Source organism: Oncorhynchus mykiss, chromosome 8 (assembly GCF_013265735.2).
Source record: "Oncorhynchus mykiss isolate Arlee chromosome 8, USDA_OmykA_1.1, whole genome shotgun sequence".
NCBI lineage: Eukaryota > Metazoa > Chordata > Actinopteri > Salmoniformes > Salmonidae > Oncorhynchus > Oncorhynchus mykiss.
Window position 1 is genome coordinate 47,423,823 of NC_048572.1, and position 16,233 is coordinate 47,440,055.

Genomic DNA, 16,233 nt, shown 5'->3' on the forward strand with positions numbered 1-16,233 from the left:
AACTGTAAAAGCATTTTGTGAATACTGCTGATGTCAAAAGGCCATACATTTGATTTATAAATAAGAATTCATTGTGTAAAATAGGATATGACATAATGAATAATGGACTTTGGAACTACATTTGTAACTCGATCACCATCAAAAGTATTAGTCTGAAGCAATGCAAAATATGACAAATTATGTTTCTATTAGAGGTCGACCTATTATGATTTTTCAAAGCCGATACCGATTATTGGAGGACCAAAAAAGCCGATACCGATTAATCGGACGATTTTTATATATATATATAAACATATAAATGTTTTATATATATATATATATTTTTATATATATATATATATATATATATATATATATATTTATATTATTTATAAAAATATAAATGTTTTATATATATATAAAAAAATATATATATATATATAAAAATAGAAATGTTTTATATATATATATATTTCTTATATATATATTTTTTTTTATATATATATATATATTTATATTATATATAAAAATAGAAATGTTTTATATATATATATATATATATAAAACAGTTATATTTTTATAAATAATATAAATATATATATATATATATACAAAAAAATATATATATATATATATAAAACATTTATATGTTTATATATATATATAAAAATCGTCCGATTAATCGGTATCGGCTTTTTTGGTCCTCCAATAATCGGTATCGGCTTTGAAAAATCATAATAGGTCGACCTCTAATAGAAACATAATTTGTCATATTTTGCATTGCTTCAGACTAATACTTTTGATGGTGATCGAGTTACAAATGTAGTTCCAAAGTCCATTATTCATTATGTCATATCCTATTTTACACAATGAATTCTTATATATATATTTGTAATAATGACAATTGAATGAACAATGAACACTTATTTTAACTTAATATAATATACATCAATAAAATCAATTAAGTCTCAAATAAATAATGAAACATGTTCAATTTGGTTTAAATAAACGCAAAAACAAAGTGTTGGAGATGAAAGTAAAAGTGCAATATGTGCCATGTAAAAAAGCTAACGTTTAAGTTCCTTGCTCAGAACATGAGAACATATGAAAGCTGGTGGTTCCTTTTAACATGAGTCTTCAATATTCCCAGGTAAGAAGTAGGTTGTAGTTATTATAGGACTATTTCTCTCTATACCATTTGTATTTCATATACCTTTGACTATTGGATGTTCTAATAGGTACTTTAGTATTGCTAGCCTAATCTCGGGAGTTTATAGGCTTGAAGTCATAAACAGCGCAATGCTTGAAGAATTGCGAAGAGCTGCTGGCAAACACAGTAAAGTGCTGTTTGAATGAATGCTTACGAGCCTGCTGCTGCCTACCACCGCTCAGTCAGACTGCTCTAGTAAATCATAAACTTAATTATAATATAATAACACACAGAAATACGAGCCTTAGGTCATTAATATGGTCAAATCCGGAACCTATCATTTCGAGAAAAAAAAATGTTTATTCTTTCAGTGAAATACGAAACCGTTCCGTATTTTATCTAACGGGTGGCATCCATAAGTCAAAATATTGCTGTTACATTGCACAACCTTCAATGTTATGTCATAATTACGTAAAATTCTGGAAAATTAGTTCGCAACGAGCCAGGCGGCCCAAACTGTTGCATATACCGTGACTCTGCGTGCAACGAACACAAGAGAGGTGACACAATTTCCCTAGTTTAATATTGCCTGCTAACATAAATTTCTTTTAACTAAATATGCAGGTTTAAAAAAATATACTTCTGTGTATTGATTTTAAGAAAGGCGTTGATGTTTATGGTTAGGTACACATTGGTGCAACAATAGTGCTTTTTTAGCGAATGCACTTGTTAAATCACCCGTTTGGCGAAGTAGGCTGTGATTCAATGATAAATTAACGGGCACCACATCGATCATATGCAACGCAGGACAAGCTAGATAAGCTAGTAATATCATCAACCATATGTAGTTAACTAGTGATTATGTTAAGATTGATTGTTTTTTATAAGATAAGTTTAATGCTAGCTAGCACCTTACCTTGGATCCTTGCTGCACTCGCATAACATGTAATCGGCCATAATCGGTGTCCAAAAATGCTGATTACCGATTGTTATGAAAACTTGAAGTCGGCCCCTAATTAATTGGACATTCCGATTAATCGGTCGCTCTCTAGTTTCTATCCCCACTACTGATTCATGTACCAGCATGAGCTTCTATCAGCATGAAAAAAACACGCACACGCACCTGCGTCAAATGCATATGTCAAATACTTTCAATACAGTGCCTTGCGAAAGTATTCGGCCCCCTTGAACTTTGCGACCTTTTGCCACAGTTCAGGCTTCAAACATAAAGATATAAAACTGTATTTTTTTTGTGAAGAATCAACAACAAGTGGGACACAATCATGAAGTGGAACGACATTTATTGGATATTTCAAACTTTTTTAACAAATCAAAAACTTAAAAATTGGGCGTGCAAAATTATTCAGCCCCTTTACTTTCAGTGCAGCAAACTCTCTCCAGAAGTTCAGTGAGGATCTCTGAATGATCCAATGTTGACCTAAATGACTAATGATGATAAATACAATCCACCTGTGTGTAATCAAGTCTCCTTTTATATGCACCTGCACTGTGATAGTCTCAGAGGTCCGTTAAAAGCGCAGAGAGCATCATGAAGAACAAGGAACACACCAGGCAGGTCCGAGATACTGTTGTGAAGAAGTTTAAAGCCGGATTTGGATACAAAAAGATTTCCCAAGCTTTAAACATCCCAAGGAGCACTGTGCAAGCGATAATATTGAAATGGAAGGAGTATCAGACCACTGCAAATCTACCAACACCTGGCCGTCCCTCTAAACATTCAGCTCATACAAGGAGAAGACTGATCAGAGATGCAGCCAAGAGGCCCATGATCACTCTGGATGAACTGCAGAGATCTACAGCTGAGATGGGAGACTCTGTCCATAGGACAACAATCAGTCGTATATTGCACAAATCTGGCCTTTATGGAAGAGTGGCAAGAAGAAAGCCATTTCTTAAAGATATCCATAAAAAGTGTTGTTTAAAGTTTGCCACAAGCCACCTGGGAGACACACCAAACATGTGGAAGAAGGTGCTCTGGTCAGATGAAACCAAAATTGAACTTTTTGGCAACAATGCAAAACGTTATGTTTGGCATAAAAGCAACACAGCTCATCATCCTGAACACACCATCCCCACTGTCAAACATGGTGGTGGCAGCATCATGGTTTGGGCCTGCTTTTCTTCAGCAGGGACAGGAAAGATGGTTGGGAAGATGGACAGGGACAGGGAAAATTGATGGGAAGATGGATGGAGCCAAATACAGGACCATTCTGGAAGAAAACCTGATGGAGTCTGCAAAAGACCTGAGACAGGGACGGAGATTTGTCTTCCAACAAGACAATGATCCAAAACATAAAGCAAAATCTACAATGGAATGGTTCAAAAATAAACATATCCAGGTGTTAGAATGGCCAAGTCAAAGTCCAGACCTGAATCCAATCGAGAATCTGTGGAAAGAACTGAAAACTGCTGTTCACAAATGCTCTCCATCCAACCTCACTGAGCTCGAGCTGTTTTGCAAGGAGGAATGGGAAAAAATGTCAGTCTCTCGATGTGCAAAACTGATAGAGACATACCCCAAGCGACTTACAGCTGTAATCGCATAAAAAGGTGGCACTACAAAGTATTAACTTAAGGGGGCTGAATAATTTTGCACGCCCAATTTTTCAGTTTTTGATTTGTTAAAAAAGTTTGAAATATCCAATAAATGTCGTTCCACTTCATGATTGTGTCCCACTTGTTGTTGATTCTTCACAAAAAAATACAGTTTTATATCTTTATGTTTGAAGCCTGAAATGTGGCAAAAGGTCGCAAAGTTCAAGGAGGCCGAATACTTTCGCAAGGCACTGTACATACTTCATGGTGTTTGTACTGAGCAAATTAAATCAAATGTGGCTCAAGTATCTGAAAGTATTTCATATGTCTTAGTTTTCCACAGGTTTGGTGAACACACACACACACCAGTGTACCGTCTTTTTCCTGTTTGATGAAGTTGTGCTTTGCCTTGATGTTTTCTTCGAAGGTGTCCACGTTTTCCCGCTCATACTCTTTGACATCGGCCGCCACGCGCTCCAAGATGTCGTCTGGCGACGGCGAGCGGCTGCGTGGGCTGCTCTGGGGGCTGCCGGGCTCCGATGGTGCCGACATGTTACTACCCTCGTTCCCTCCCTTGTACTTCTGTTCATGGGAACACAGATAGACACACAATATAAGCATGAATACCAAGCACAGGCACGCCAACATGTACACACATGATGAACTAACAATCAAACACCTGTGTGTGCCATGTGTGCATGCAGTGGATGACAATAACCAATAATACAGGGTAAATGGCATATCATGACATTAAACGTCTGTTTATGGCTCTGTTTAAAGTAATGTCAGTGCATCGAGGATGATATTATTGAGGTCTTATCACCCACCTGGACGATGGCCAGGCGCTGTAGCCTCCTCTGTTCAATGAGAGCCTCCTCATCCTCCTCATCCACATCGTAATCTTCCAGCCTGGACAGGAAACACCACGTCAACTCTCGACGAACACATACAATGTGGTCATCCTCACCACACTCATGAACAAAAGCTTATATTACAAAAAGCCTGCCCTAAAACAAAAATGGTGTGGTTAATTGAGACTGAAATTGATTAATGTTGAATCATGTGTATGAACCATACAGTCAACACTTAAGACAAAATCTGAGGTAAGCAATACCCTATTAAAGTGATCTGTCATTTTCCAGTTTTTGAACATTTGTAGGTTTTTTAAGCGTTTTCAAGGCAAAACTTATAAATGGCATCTGGCAGAAGTAAATGTATTCACAAACACAAATATAATTGTATAAATACACACCTTAAATGACTACGTTTCCACAAATGTTATGATATAATCGTTATGCCCATTCAAAAGAATAGGGGACATGATGCAGAAGTATTACTTTCATAGGGTATAAGCAACTAAAATTCCTTAGTGCACTGCCTACACTTCATCTTCAGAGTCCTCCTTGTCGACCCTCATTCCCTCCGAGAGGCTGCCTTTGAACTTGTCCTCTCTGTCCCGGCTCCATCTCCTCTCCTGGGATCTGGAACGCCACCGCAGCCTCCGTCCCAACCGATCCAACGACCTATGGAGAAGAGCGAAGAAAAAGCCTGAGCATCTTACAGGTGCAATATGGAAGACATCCTGCTGATCATTGGTAATTTATATTAATGATATAGCTATTACCATTGAATCTTCAAGAATAACAAAACACCTTATAATCAAAATTTCATAACCCAAAACTTATGTGAGTTGCAATTCTCTCCATTATAAAAATCGTTATTGTATTTAAATATCAATATAAAGAATGAAGTTTCAGTCTATGCAGACCTTCAATGCACAGACAATAGGACTAGTGACCTACAGTGTCTTCAGAAAGTATTCAGACCCCTTGACAATTCCACATTGTTACGTTACAGCCTTATTCTAAAATAGATTCAATTAGTTTTTTTCCTCATCGATCTACACACAATACTCCATAATCACAAAGCAAAAACAGGTTTTTATAAATGTTTGCTAATTTATAAAAAATAAAAAACGGAAATATCACACTTACATACAGTGGTTGCTCCACTAAAAGTTTTGCGATTATACTGCGGTACTTAGAGGTAATTTGTGGATTAGTACGGTACCCTGCGTCACCACTTCATTGCTCCAGACCAGGTCTAAGACACTGCTACAGATGCTGGTTCAATACCCGTGCTGACCTCGACTAGGAGACCCATAAGATGACAGTAGGTTTTTGGTTTCTCTCCCTTTAAAAACAGAAAAAAATAATTCTAAATAACAAACTGGCTTTATTTACAAATTGGCAACAATGTCTCTCCCCATATTCAAGAATGGCCTTTTTCTGGCTCATTTTACATTATTTGACAACGAAATCTCCAAATTATATATATTTTTAAACAAAATGATTATTATTAATTTTGAATTATATAAAAGCCCCTTGTATATTCTCACAGATATATTATTAACCCTGTTATTAGCAGGACAATATATTGATCATATTGGTCATGTCTCCCAAGTGGCGCACAATGGGATTGCCTTGCAGTTCTCCAGCTGTAACCACTGAAAGCGTGCAAGGTTCAAGGCACGAGGGTAGGGGTGGATGCCCACCCTGGGTAGTACAGAACACTTTAAGGGGCATCGCACTAATAATGGTGCTGACTAGGGAAACGTTCCCACTGTTCTTAGTGCTAGTCTGCGCGTTCAAACTAAAACAATGTAACTAATAATAGCTACTTATCGTTAATAAAATAAAAATACTATTTCAAAATGCCAATGTTTATTTAGTTATGGATCCATAAATTACTATGGGAATAAATATCACTGAATTACAGAAATATCCTCCAATCTTCTATATGTGATTATTGGCAGTCATGTCATATTTCCCGAAATACTGTAGGTGACATAAGTCTCACTAGTGTTGAGTAATGTTCTGTTAAAAGTGGTGTAGGTCTTATTTAAAGAGCATGTTGAAGTTGGAAGCAATAGGATTTCAAGCAATAGCCTACAACTATTTTAGCACCGTTTCACGCTGCTCTGAGCCAAGTATGGGGACTGGTCTTGATAAACCAATGACATTTATATTTTCACTGAATCTCCGTTTGGGTATTGGTTAGACTACAATTATACAATAAGGGTGTAGAAATGTTATACTCTCAGTGTAACCTTTAAACTAGACAAGTCAGTTAAGAACAAATTCTTAGGGAAATTGAACCCCGGTACCCGGGATTCTTTAGCTAAATACTGTAGCCTACTCCCGACAGTCACATTGTACAGCACCATATTTTCCTTTTCATCCTAATGGAAACCCAGAGGGTTTGTTTTTCTTGGAATTAGAAACACCATATTATTAATCAAATTAATCCCAAACTCTAAAAGTAATTGGAAAGGTATATACAAATTATTTGTGACATTATGGTTACAATAAAGAATGTAAACAAGATAGTGTTTTTATTTACAGTAGTGATGGACAGACGGTGGAATTATGAAAACAGGTTTTCAAACACTTGTTGCCCGATTAGCAGGACAATAGACTTTTTTATAGCCTGGCTACTAAAGTGCGAACAACCCTACCTGCAATGTATTCAACGCTTAAGTACTCTGAAGTGTTACATTTATAACTGAAAACAGCAGTACAGTATTTCTTCATCAACATCTTCATGCTTTTGTTAATAAAATAACTAGAAAAAAGACATTCAAAATGCAGATGGTTATTTAAACTACAATTTAGTTGCACTTCCACCCAGCTCCACAACCACGCTGAGATGATCAATGTATTTGTTGCATTGTAGTATCATCAATTTCTCTTGCCAAAATGTCTTGATGTCCTTCACCAGTTCATCTTTGCTTGTAGGCTTGGCAGAGATATGGATTAATATTTTCAGTTGATGCCAAACAAGTTCGATCGGGTTTAAAATCAGTAGACCTACAAGATGAGATTAATAAAAAACATTTTTAGATATACTGTAGGCATACCGTAGGTGTTGTCTTATTTATTTAACCTTTATTTTACTACATAAAATCTGCTGGCATCTTGACTCAGTTTATGCCCTCATTTGCAATGCAAACCGGACGGCAGTGTGTTTTGGGTCATTGTCCGCATTTGAGAAAAAAAAAAAAAAAAAAAAAAAAAACATTTAGCCTAACAGCCAACATTAGGTACAACACTAGAAATATACATAGGCCTAAATGTAACAGTATAACTTTAGACCGTCCCCTCGCCCATACCCGGGCGCGAACCAGGGACCCTCTGCACACATCAACAACAGTCACCCACGAAGCATCGTTACCCATCGCTCCACAAAAGCCGCGGCCCCTGCAGAGCAAGGGGAACCACTACTTCAAGGTCTCAGAGCAAGTGACCTTGAAAGAAACAATGTGGTCCCAGAAACACCTCTCTGACTTACGGTCCAGCATATCTCTTGATTTCTTCCTCAAAGAAATCTTGATCCATGACACCTGAAAAAGGAGGCAACAGTGAATTGTGGAACACATAGCAGTCCGTGCGTTGTAGGCTACAATATTTGATGTACCCTTTGATTTGTAAATAGCCAAGCTAACCATCAAAAATCAAATTTGGGCCTGGTCCCTGGCGAGAAATTGCCCCACACACGTCGAGTTTGAGCGGATGCTTGGGACTCGGCTTGCTTAACCTTCTTTCTTTTTTCTGTAGCAATTTTAAGCAAATTGCTCAAGGGCCACGGTTGATTCGTCTGTGAAGATAACATTGAATGTCTTGCCAGATTTGATCCATGCCTGGACCCGCAGGACGTAAAGTTCTTTGTTCGTCAGACAAATTATCGGGTCGAACCTACAGAGCAGTACAAAACAAGCGAACAAACATGGTTAATGTTCAAGGGGGGGGGGGGGGGGAGTGATGTTTTAAAAAATATATATTTATATGTCTTACCGAGCCTTTCCATAAGTACACGCCAGTTTCTTCAACTGTCTTCTGACAGTGATTAGAGCAATGTTGATGTTGTGCCGTGATGCCAGCAGATTACAGATTGCCTTTGCCGATCGCTCATATTCTTCATTCATCAGTGAGTCGATGGCTTGAATAGTCTCGCTGGAAATGGAATACAATGTAAAAATGTGCAGCATACAGTAAAGACCAGCAGTCGATTTAAGCATGTTTTTTTGCATTATTAGGCCTACTTTACAGTATTGCCGCCTACTGTACCTGTTCATAGGCCACTAATCGATGGGGGCTCAGGGCGGTACCATTCTGCTCACCTGATGAAGGTGCACATGGATCAGATTCAAACTTTGAAGACCGAGATCGAGCCATTGAAGGCAGACCAGCAGAAAGATAAACATCTGAGGGCAGATACAGGCGAAAGCTGATGCGTTGGTCCAGAGCCAGGTGGCATTGGCGGAGACTGACGCGTTGAAGAGGGCGAGGAACGAGATGGAGTCACAATGCCAGGCACACCAGTGAGCTCTGGAACTCCACCTCCGACATTCAGAGTCAACATACCTGGCAGTTTCATCAGGTCGTCGGTTCATCCTGACATTCCCATTCCTCTTCTGACAACAGAACTTGATCAACTGCTACCCAGGCACAGCAAGGGCGGTCCGGACCGTTGTGCTGTTCTGCTATAGCCTAATAAACAAATTCAGGTGGCTTATATATGCAAAACGCTTTAAATGCTTTATTATCTAAATGTAAAAGCATATACTTTGCAGTACTGTATTTCTCTATCCGTATCTTTATGCTCTCGTTAATAAATAATGATTAAAAAAAATACCCTTTCAAAATGCAGGTGTTTACTTAGTTATGGATCCATAACAAATTACTATGGGAATAAATATCACTGAATTACAGAAATATTGGAACAAAGTTGTCTAATGAAGGTAAAGAAATTGTTGTTCACTGGAAAATACACACATGGTCACGTTGTCCAGCAACATCATGGCTATTAGCAGGTAGCTGGTAGTTATGTTGGCCGTGATTGGTTGCAATTTCAGTTTAATCCACCAGAAAAGACAAAAAATATAATGGATCACATCCGACCCCTGATTGGGAATCACATAGGGCGGCGCACAATTGGCCCAGCATTTCTCTCCCTCTAAAAATAGAAATAAATGTTTTGGCCTTTATTCAGATTACAATCGCTCACTTTCGTTTTAAAAAAAACAAAATAACCTCCAAAATATTGTTATATATTTTCAAGTTGATGGCAAAGTCATATAGCCCGGCACCTACATAAAGCTGAGTGACTCACTCATTCATGGCTTTGGATCAAAACAAATAAGTACCAACATTCTTTCTGATAGTCTTTAAGAAATGCTTTGGTTTTCCTGACCTGGACACCACGTACAGTAATAATATAACCCATTATGGGCTATTAGCAGGACAATATTCCTTTACCAACACCACTCTGTATTTTGATACTTTGTGCTTCAAATTCTATTGCTTCCAACTTCAATATGCTCTTCAAATAAGACCCACACCACTTTTAACAGCACATTACTCAACACTACTGAGTCTATGGTAGGCCTACAGTATATCGAAAAATATGACGTGACTGCCAATAATTACATATAGAGGATTCAGAATTAAATCCAAAAGCCGCCTCATGGGTCTCCCGGTGTTGGCCGCCACTAGTTTTGAGTAATGTGCTGTTAAAAATGGTCTTATTTATTTGAAGAGCATATTGAAGTTAGAAGCAATAGGATTTGAAGCAATAGCCTACAACTATTTTAGCACTGTTTCGCGCTGCTCTGAGACAAGCATGGGGACTGGTCTTGATAAATCAATGAGATTTTTATTTTCACTGAATCTGTTTGGGTAGGCAAGTAAGTTAAGAACAAATTCTTATTTACAAGGACAGCCTACTCCTTCCTCCCCATCAGAGAATTGAACCCGTCTCCCGCACAACAGAGGGATTCTTTAGCAAAATAGCCAAGTACTGTAGCCTACTCCCGACCGTCACGCTGTAGTGACATATTTTCCGTTCCATCCTAATGGAAACCCAGAGAAATTTGAGTTGTTCTTGGACTAGAAACACCATAATATTAAGCAAATTAATTAAGCTAAATTTCTAAAAATCAGTCCCATATACTGTGTTCTTACAAAAAAAGGTTTTACATTTTCTAGTACAGCCACTATTGAAGGCTATCAAATGCTTTTCAAAGATGCCCTCTTGGTGGTCAAACTAGCACTAACTAGCATTAATGGTACCAGTGGTTGGCACTTAAATAAAGTGCCATAGAATTCTGCAGCATCACGCAAGCTGTACAGCAACTTTTAAAGGACGAACCACTATGGAAAGAAAAAGTATGTGAACCCCTAGGCTAATTACTTCTTCAAAAGCTAATTGGAGTCAGCTAACTTGGAGTCTAATCAATGAGACGAGATTGGAGATGTTGGTTAGAGCTGCCTTGCCCAATAAAAATAAAAAAAACTCAAAATGTTTGCTATTCACAAGAAGCATTTTCTGATGTGAGCCACGCCTTGAACAAAAGAGATCTCAGAAGACCTAAGATTAAGAATTGTTGACTTGCATAAAGCTGGAAAGGGTTACAAAAGTATCTCTAAAAGTATCTAGCCTTGATGTTCATCAGTCCATGGTAAGACAAAATGGTCTCTAAATGTAGAAAGTTCAGCACTGTTGCTACTCTCCCTAGGAGTGGCCATCCTGGAAAGACGACTGCAAGAGCACAGCGCAGAATGCTCAATGAGGTGAAGAAGAATCCTAGAGTGTCAGCTAAAGATTTACAGAAATCTCTGGAACATGCTAACATCTCTGTTGACGAGTCTACGATACGTAGAACACTAAACAAGAATGGTGTTCATGGGAGGACACCACGGAAGAAGCCACTGCTGTCCAAAAAAAACATTGCTGCACGTCCGAAGTTTGCAAAAGTGCACCTGGACAGCGCTACTAGCAAAATATGTGGACAGATTAAACTAAAGTTGAGATGTTTGGAAGGAACACACAACTATGTGTGGAGAAAAAAAGGTTAGTTAGAGCGGGCTAATAGCGTTTCAAACGTCACTCGCTCTGAGCCTGTGGTTGTTTCCCTTGCTCTGCATGAGTAACGCTGCTTTTAGGGTGGCTGTTGTCATTGTGTTCTTGGTTCGAGCCCAGGGAGGAGCGAGGAGAGGGATGGAAGCTATACTGTTACACTGGCAATACTAAAGTGCCTATAAGAAAATCCAATAGTCAAAGGTTAATGAAATACAAATGGTATAGAGGGAAATAGTCCTATAATTCCTATAATAACTACAACCCAAAACTTCTTACCTGGGAATATTGAAGACTCATGTTAAAAGTAACCACCAGCTTTCATATGTTCTCATGTTCTGAGCAAGGAACTTAAACGTTAGCTTTCTTACATAGCACATATTGCACTTTTACTTTCTTCTCCAACACTTTGTTTTTGCATTATTTAAACCAAATTGAACATGTTTCATTATTTATTTGAGGCTAAATTGATTGTATTGATGTATTATATTAAGTATTGTTGTAATTGTCATTAATACAAATAAATAAATGAAAATTGTGCGATTACTCGGTATCTGCTTTTTTTTGGCCCTCCAATAATCAGTATCGGCATGGAAAAATCATAATCGGTCGACCTCTACTTTGCACACCTGTATTTGGGGAGTTTCTCCCAATCTTCTCTGCAGATCCTCTCAAGCTCTGTCAGGTTGGATGGGGAGCGTAGCTGTACAGCTATTTTCAGGTCTCTCCAGAGATGTTCAATCGGGTTCAAGTCCGGGCTCTGGCTGGGCCACTCTAGGACATTCAGAGACTTGTCCCGAAGCCACTCCTGCATTGTCTTGGCTGTGTGCTTATGGTCATTGTCCTGTTTGAAGGTGAACCTTTGCCCCAGTCAAAGATTTTCATCAAGGATCTCTCTGTACTTTGCTCCGTTGATCTTTCCCTTGATCCTGGCTAGTCTCCCAGTCCCTGCACCAGAAAACATCCCCACAGCATGATGCTGCCACCACCATGCTTCACCGTAGGGATGGTGCCAGATTTCTTCTAGACGTGACGCTTGTCACTCAGGCCAAAGAGTTCAATCTTGGTTCCATCAAACCAGAGAATCTCGTTTCTCATGGTCTGAGAGTCCATTAGGTGCCTTTTGGAAAACTCCAAGTTGGCTGTCATGTGCCTTTAATTGATGAGTGGCTTCTGTCTAGCCACTCTACCATTCAGGGCTGATTGGTGGAGTGCTGCACAGATGGTTGTCCTTCTGGAAGGTTCTCCAATGCCCACAAAGGAACTCTGGATCGCTGTCAGAGTGACCATCGGGTTCTTGGTAACCTCCCGGACCAAGGCCCTTCTCCTCCGTTTGCTTAATTTGGTCAGGCGGTCAGCTTTAGGACCTCATGGCTTTGCTCTGACATGCAGTCAACTGTGGGACCTTATATAGACAGAAGTGTGCCTTTCCAAATCATGTCCAATCAATTGAATTTACCACAGATGGACTCTAATCAAGTTGTAGAAACATCAAGGATGATCAATGGAAACAGGATGCACCTGAGCTCAATTTCAAACTCTCATAGCAGAAGGTCTGAATACTTTTGTAAATAAGGCATTTGTTGTTTATTTTTAATACATTTGCAAACATTTCTAATAAGCTGTTTTCACTTTGTCATTGTGGGGTATTGTGTGTAGATTGCTGAGGATTTTTCTTTATTTAATCCATTTTAGAATAAGGCTGTAACGTAACAAAATGTGGTAAAATTCAAGGGGTCTGAATACTTTCCAAAGGCACTGCATCTGTAGTTTTAGACTCAAATACATAACACAGGTAGTGGTTATACAGATAATGAGACATGCACCAACATGGATACTAAAAAACACTTTTGAACCTGTCCTCCACCCACCTCCTCCTGAATGGTGACCTGCTGCATCTCCTGGGAGAGCGCGATCTCCGCCTGAAAGGTGAGCGGCTGAACCGTCGCCGGGCACCTAGGGCCGGGCTAGTGTCCCTACGGACCCCTGCCTCTTCCTGGCTCCACATCCTGAAGATCACGTGACAAAAGGATAAGGTGTTACACATTCAATATTCTCCATGCATTACCTAAAGTCGGTCTGATTTTATTTGGACAGGATTCAATGTGGGGATGATGTACAATGGACCGTGTTTGTTTGGGAATATTGTGGCATGACGACATGTAAAGTGCTATCTCCCATATAGCAATTAAGTACTCGTCTTTCTTGCACTAACATCTGCACTTGTTTTTTCTTATTGGCACTGTCTCTGCTGATAGCTGTCAAGGGTCTACCGGCAATAACAGTGATATTGCAAGTATCCTCCTCCCCTCACATTACTAGGGGTGTATTCACTAGAAACCAAATGGAAGCAACCGGACAAAATGGGGTCTCACCTGAACTTGCCTGATAAGAAACGCTACTTTTAGTTTCAAAACATTTTCTGTTGCAAAAAAAGGCATTACAGTGTACACTAATCAATACACTCCAGGGCTTCCCATTCCAATGCTCATGGTCTATCCCGGGAGGAGAGTGATAACCCAGGAGCTGATGGTTTTGTCACAATATGTTACCGGTAAATTCATTTGTGGATTCTGTACCTGGTTGCGAGAGGACACATCTCCTCCTCGAAAACAATAGCACGTGTTTATCTGTATTTAACACAAATGAATGTGTGTTTATGACGGATGTGTGCATGTTTATGATACACCTGTGTTTGTTTTGGAATTGATATTTGGCCCCCAAAAATTCTGACCTGCCAGGTGGAAGTCTCAGTCGGTCAATCACTCTCCTTCGACTCTCCGGGGAGCGTGGGTGACCCCCTCTGGGTGGTGACGGTGACATGGCCCTTCGCTCAGCTGCCTGGGGGCCTGAGGATGAGTCCAGGGAGTTCTGACATTGTGATGGGGACGTGCTGCGCTGCAGCTGGAGGGCGGGGCCTGGCGGCCTCCCTCGCAGGCCTGGAGAGCGGTTCTCCTTCCCAGAGGAAGCGTCCTTAGCGGGGGACTTGGTCGCCTTCTTGTCCCTTTCCTTATCTGGCCACCTGGCCTTGTAGTGCTCGGGTGACTTGTGGTTGCTGCCGCTGGGCTCCTGATTTTGGGCTCCTCTGCTCTGAGCCGGTGGGGAAGGCTGCTTGCTGGTACCAGGAGGAGACCTAAAGCACACTGAACTCCTGGAATGTCTTCTGCCGTCTCTATCCCTGGACGTGCTCCGTCCTCTCATCCGATCCTTGGTCTTCCCGTCTGTCCTGCTCTTCCTGGCATTTTTATTGGGATTGCTCTGCTTAGCTTTTCCGGCATCTGTCGACTCTCGCCGTCCTCTACAGGTGTCCTTAGCGGTCTGTGAGCCGGACCCGGGACCTGTTGCCCCTATACACCAGTGCTGCCCATTGTGCTCCCTCTCCACCTGAAGCTCCCCATCCTCATCAGAGTGGTAGCCCTGGAGTATGAGCCCCATGTCCGACTGTACCCCCCTGCCCCCCTCAGTTAGTTCACCGTCTAGCTCGGCTTGGATCAGGGCCCTCTGTTTCTCCAGCTCCTCCAGAAGTGCCATCTCATCATCTTCCAGTCTTGGGTGCTTGGCAGAGGAGGAGTACAGGGAAGCGTCGTCATCGCCACAGTTTGAGAAGACATCGGTTGAGGGGTTGTCTTTACGCTTGTGCCTCTTGTGCTTGTGCCGGTGGCGCCGCTCCTTGACCTCTGGGGAGACGTGCTTCTGTCGCTTGTGTTTGCTGCGGTGCTTGTGTTTCTTCTTCTTGGTCTGGGCCGAGCTCACGGCGACGCGGAGCTTCAACGAACCGGCTTCGACCTTCCCGGCACTTCCTTCTTCCTCCTCTTCACATGACAGGTCCTCATTTTCCTCTTCATTGCCACTCCTCTCTGAGCTCTCTGCATCCTCTCCCCTGCGAACGAAAAAGATATAGGAAAGGGTAATGATTAGTCAATTGGGAAGGTCTATTGTAATTGGTTCATTTGACAACTAATGCTGGTTTATTCCACAACTACTAACGTTAGTGGTGCAACTTAAGTGTCTCTCAGACCTTTCCTTGGGGACCCTCAGTCGTTTCACAATTGTGTTCTAGTCTTGAACAAGCACACCTGATTCAATTAGTCTAAACTTGTCGAGTATTTCTCCGAGTTTCATAACTGACATTGACTTGGAAGATAGCTACATAACGTTAGCTACCTACCTAAATAACGTTAAACATCTAGCTATATAACTAAGTTAGCTAGTTTCAATTACAAACGGCAAATGTCTTCTAATTTCTTCTAACGTTAGCTACTGTAGTTAGCCGCGTTAGTTAGCTACAGTATTGAAACAGGCTCTCTGTTATATACGAATTTTTTTTTTCTCATTAACTTTAGTTACGACCACACGCAGAATACCCTATCGCGACAACTATACATCTTGCCTAAAACACAATTTTAAAAATGTCTTACGCTTGTTTTCTCTCGCCGTCGGCAGGTATGAAACCCATAGCAGCCATTTTCATTATTAACTTTGGACATGCGCAATGGATAGGAAGACAAGGCAAGGCACTGTCTGTAAAAGTAATGACAATTTTGCGTTTTGTCTGTACCCCTTATATAAGAGATTTCGAAATAATGAATCTTCTTTGGGCCTATATTTTGATGTGACACACTATTATATAA

The 16,233-nt window shown here is 40.2% G+C and overlaps 1 protein-coding gene across 7 annotated transcripts in view; it reads right to left on the reverse strand.

Moving 5' to 3' along the window:
• Positions 1-16,120, reverse strand: part of LOC110529981 (serine/threonine-protein kinase PRP4 homolog) — a 42,160-nt gene extending 26,040 nt beyond the window's left edge. For 6 of the 7 annotated variants that reach the window (XR_005052887.1, XR_005052884.1, XR_005052886.1 and 3 more), the window contains exons 1-6: positions 16,021-16,120; positions 14,337-15,482; positions 13,474-13,611; positions 5,068-5,208; positions 4,513-4,594; positions 4,052-4,267 (exon numbers count right to left, since the gene is read on the reverse strand). Coding sequence is in view for 2 of the 7 variants with exons in the window: in XM_021612696.2 (XP_021468371.2) it covers positions 4,052-4,267; positions 4,513-4,594; positions 5,068-5,208; positions 13,474-13,611; positions 14,337-15,482; positions 16,021-16,073 (1,776 nt within the window). In the remaining 5 variants the exon portion in view is untranslated. The remainder of the gene's footprint in view (positions 1-4,051; positions 4,268-4,512; positions 4,595-5,067; positions 5,209-13,473; positions 13,612-14,336; positions 15,483-16,020) is intronic. The other variant, XM_021612697.2, reaches the window with a different exon arrangement.
• Positions 16,121-16,233: the final 113 nt, after the last annotated feature.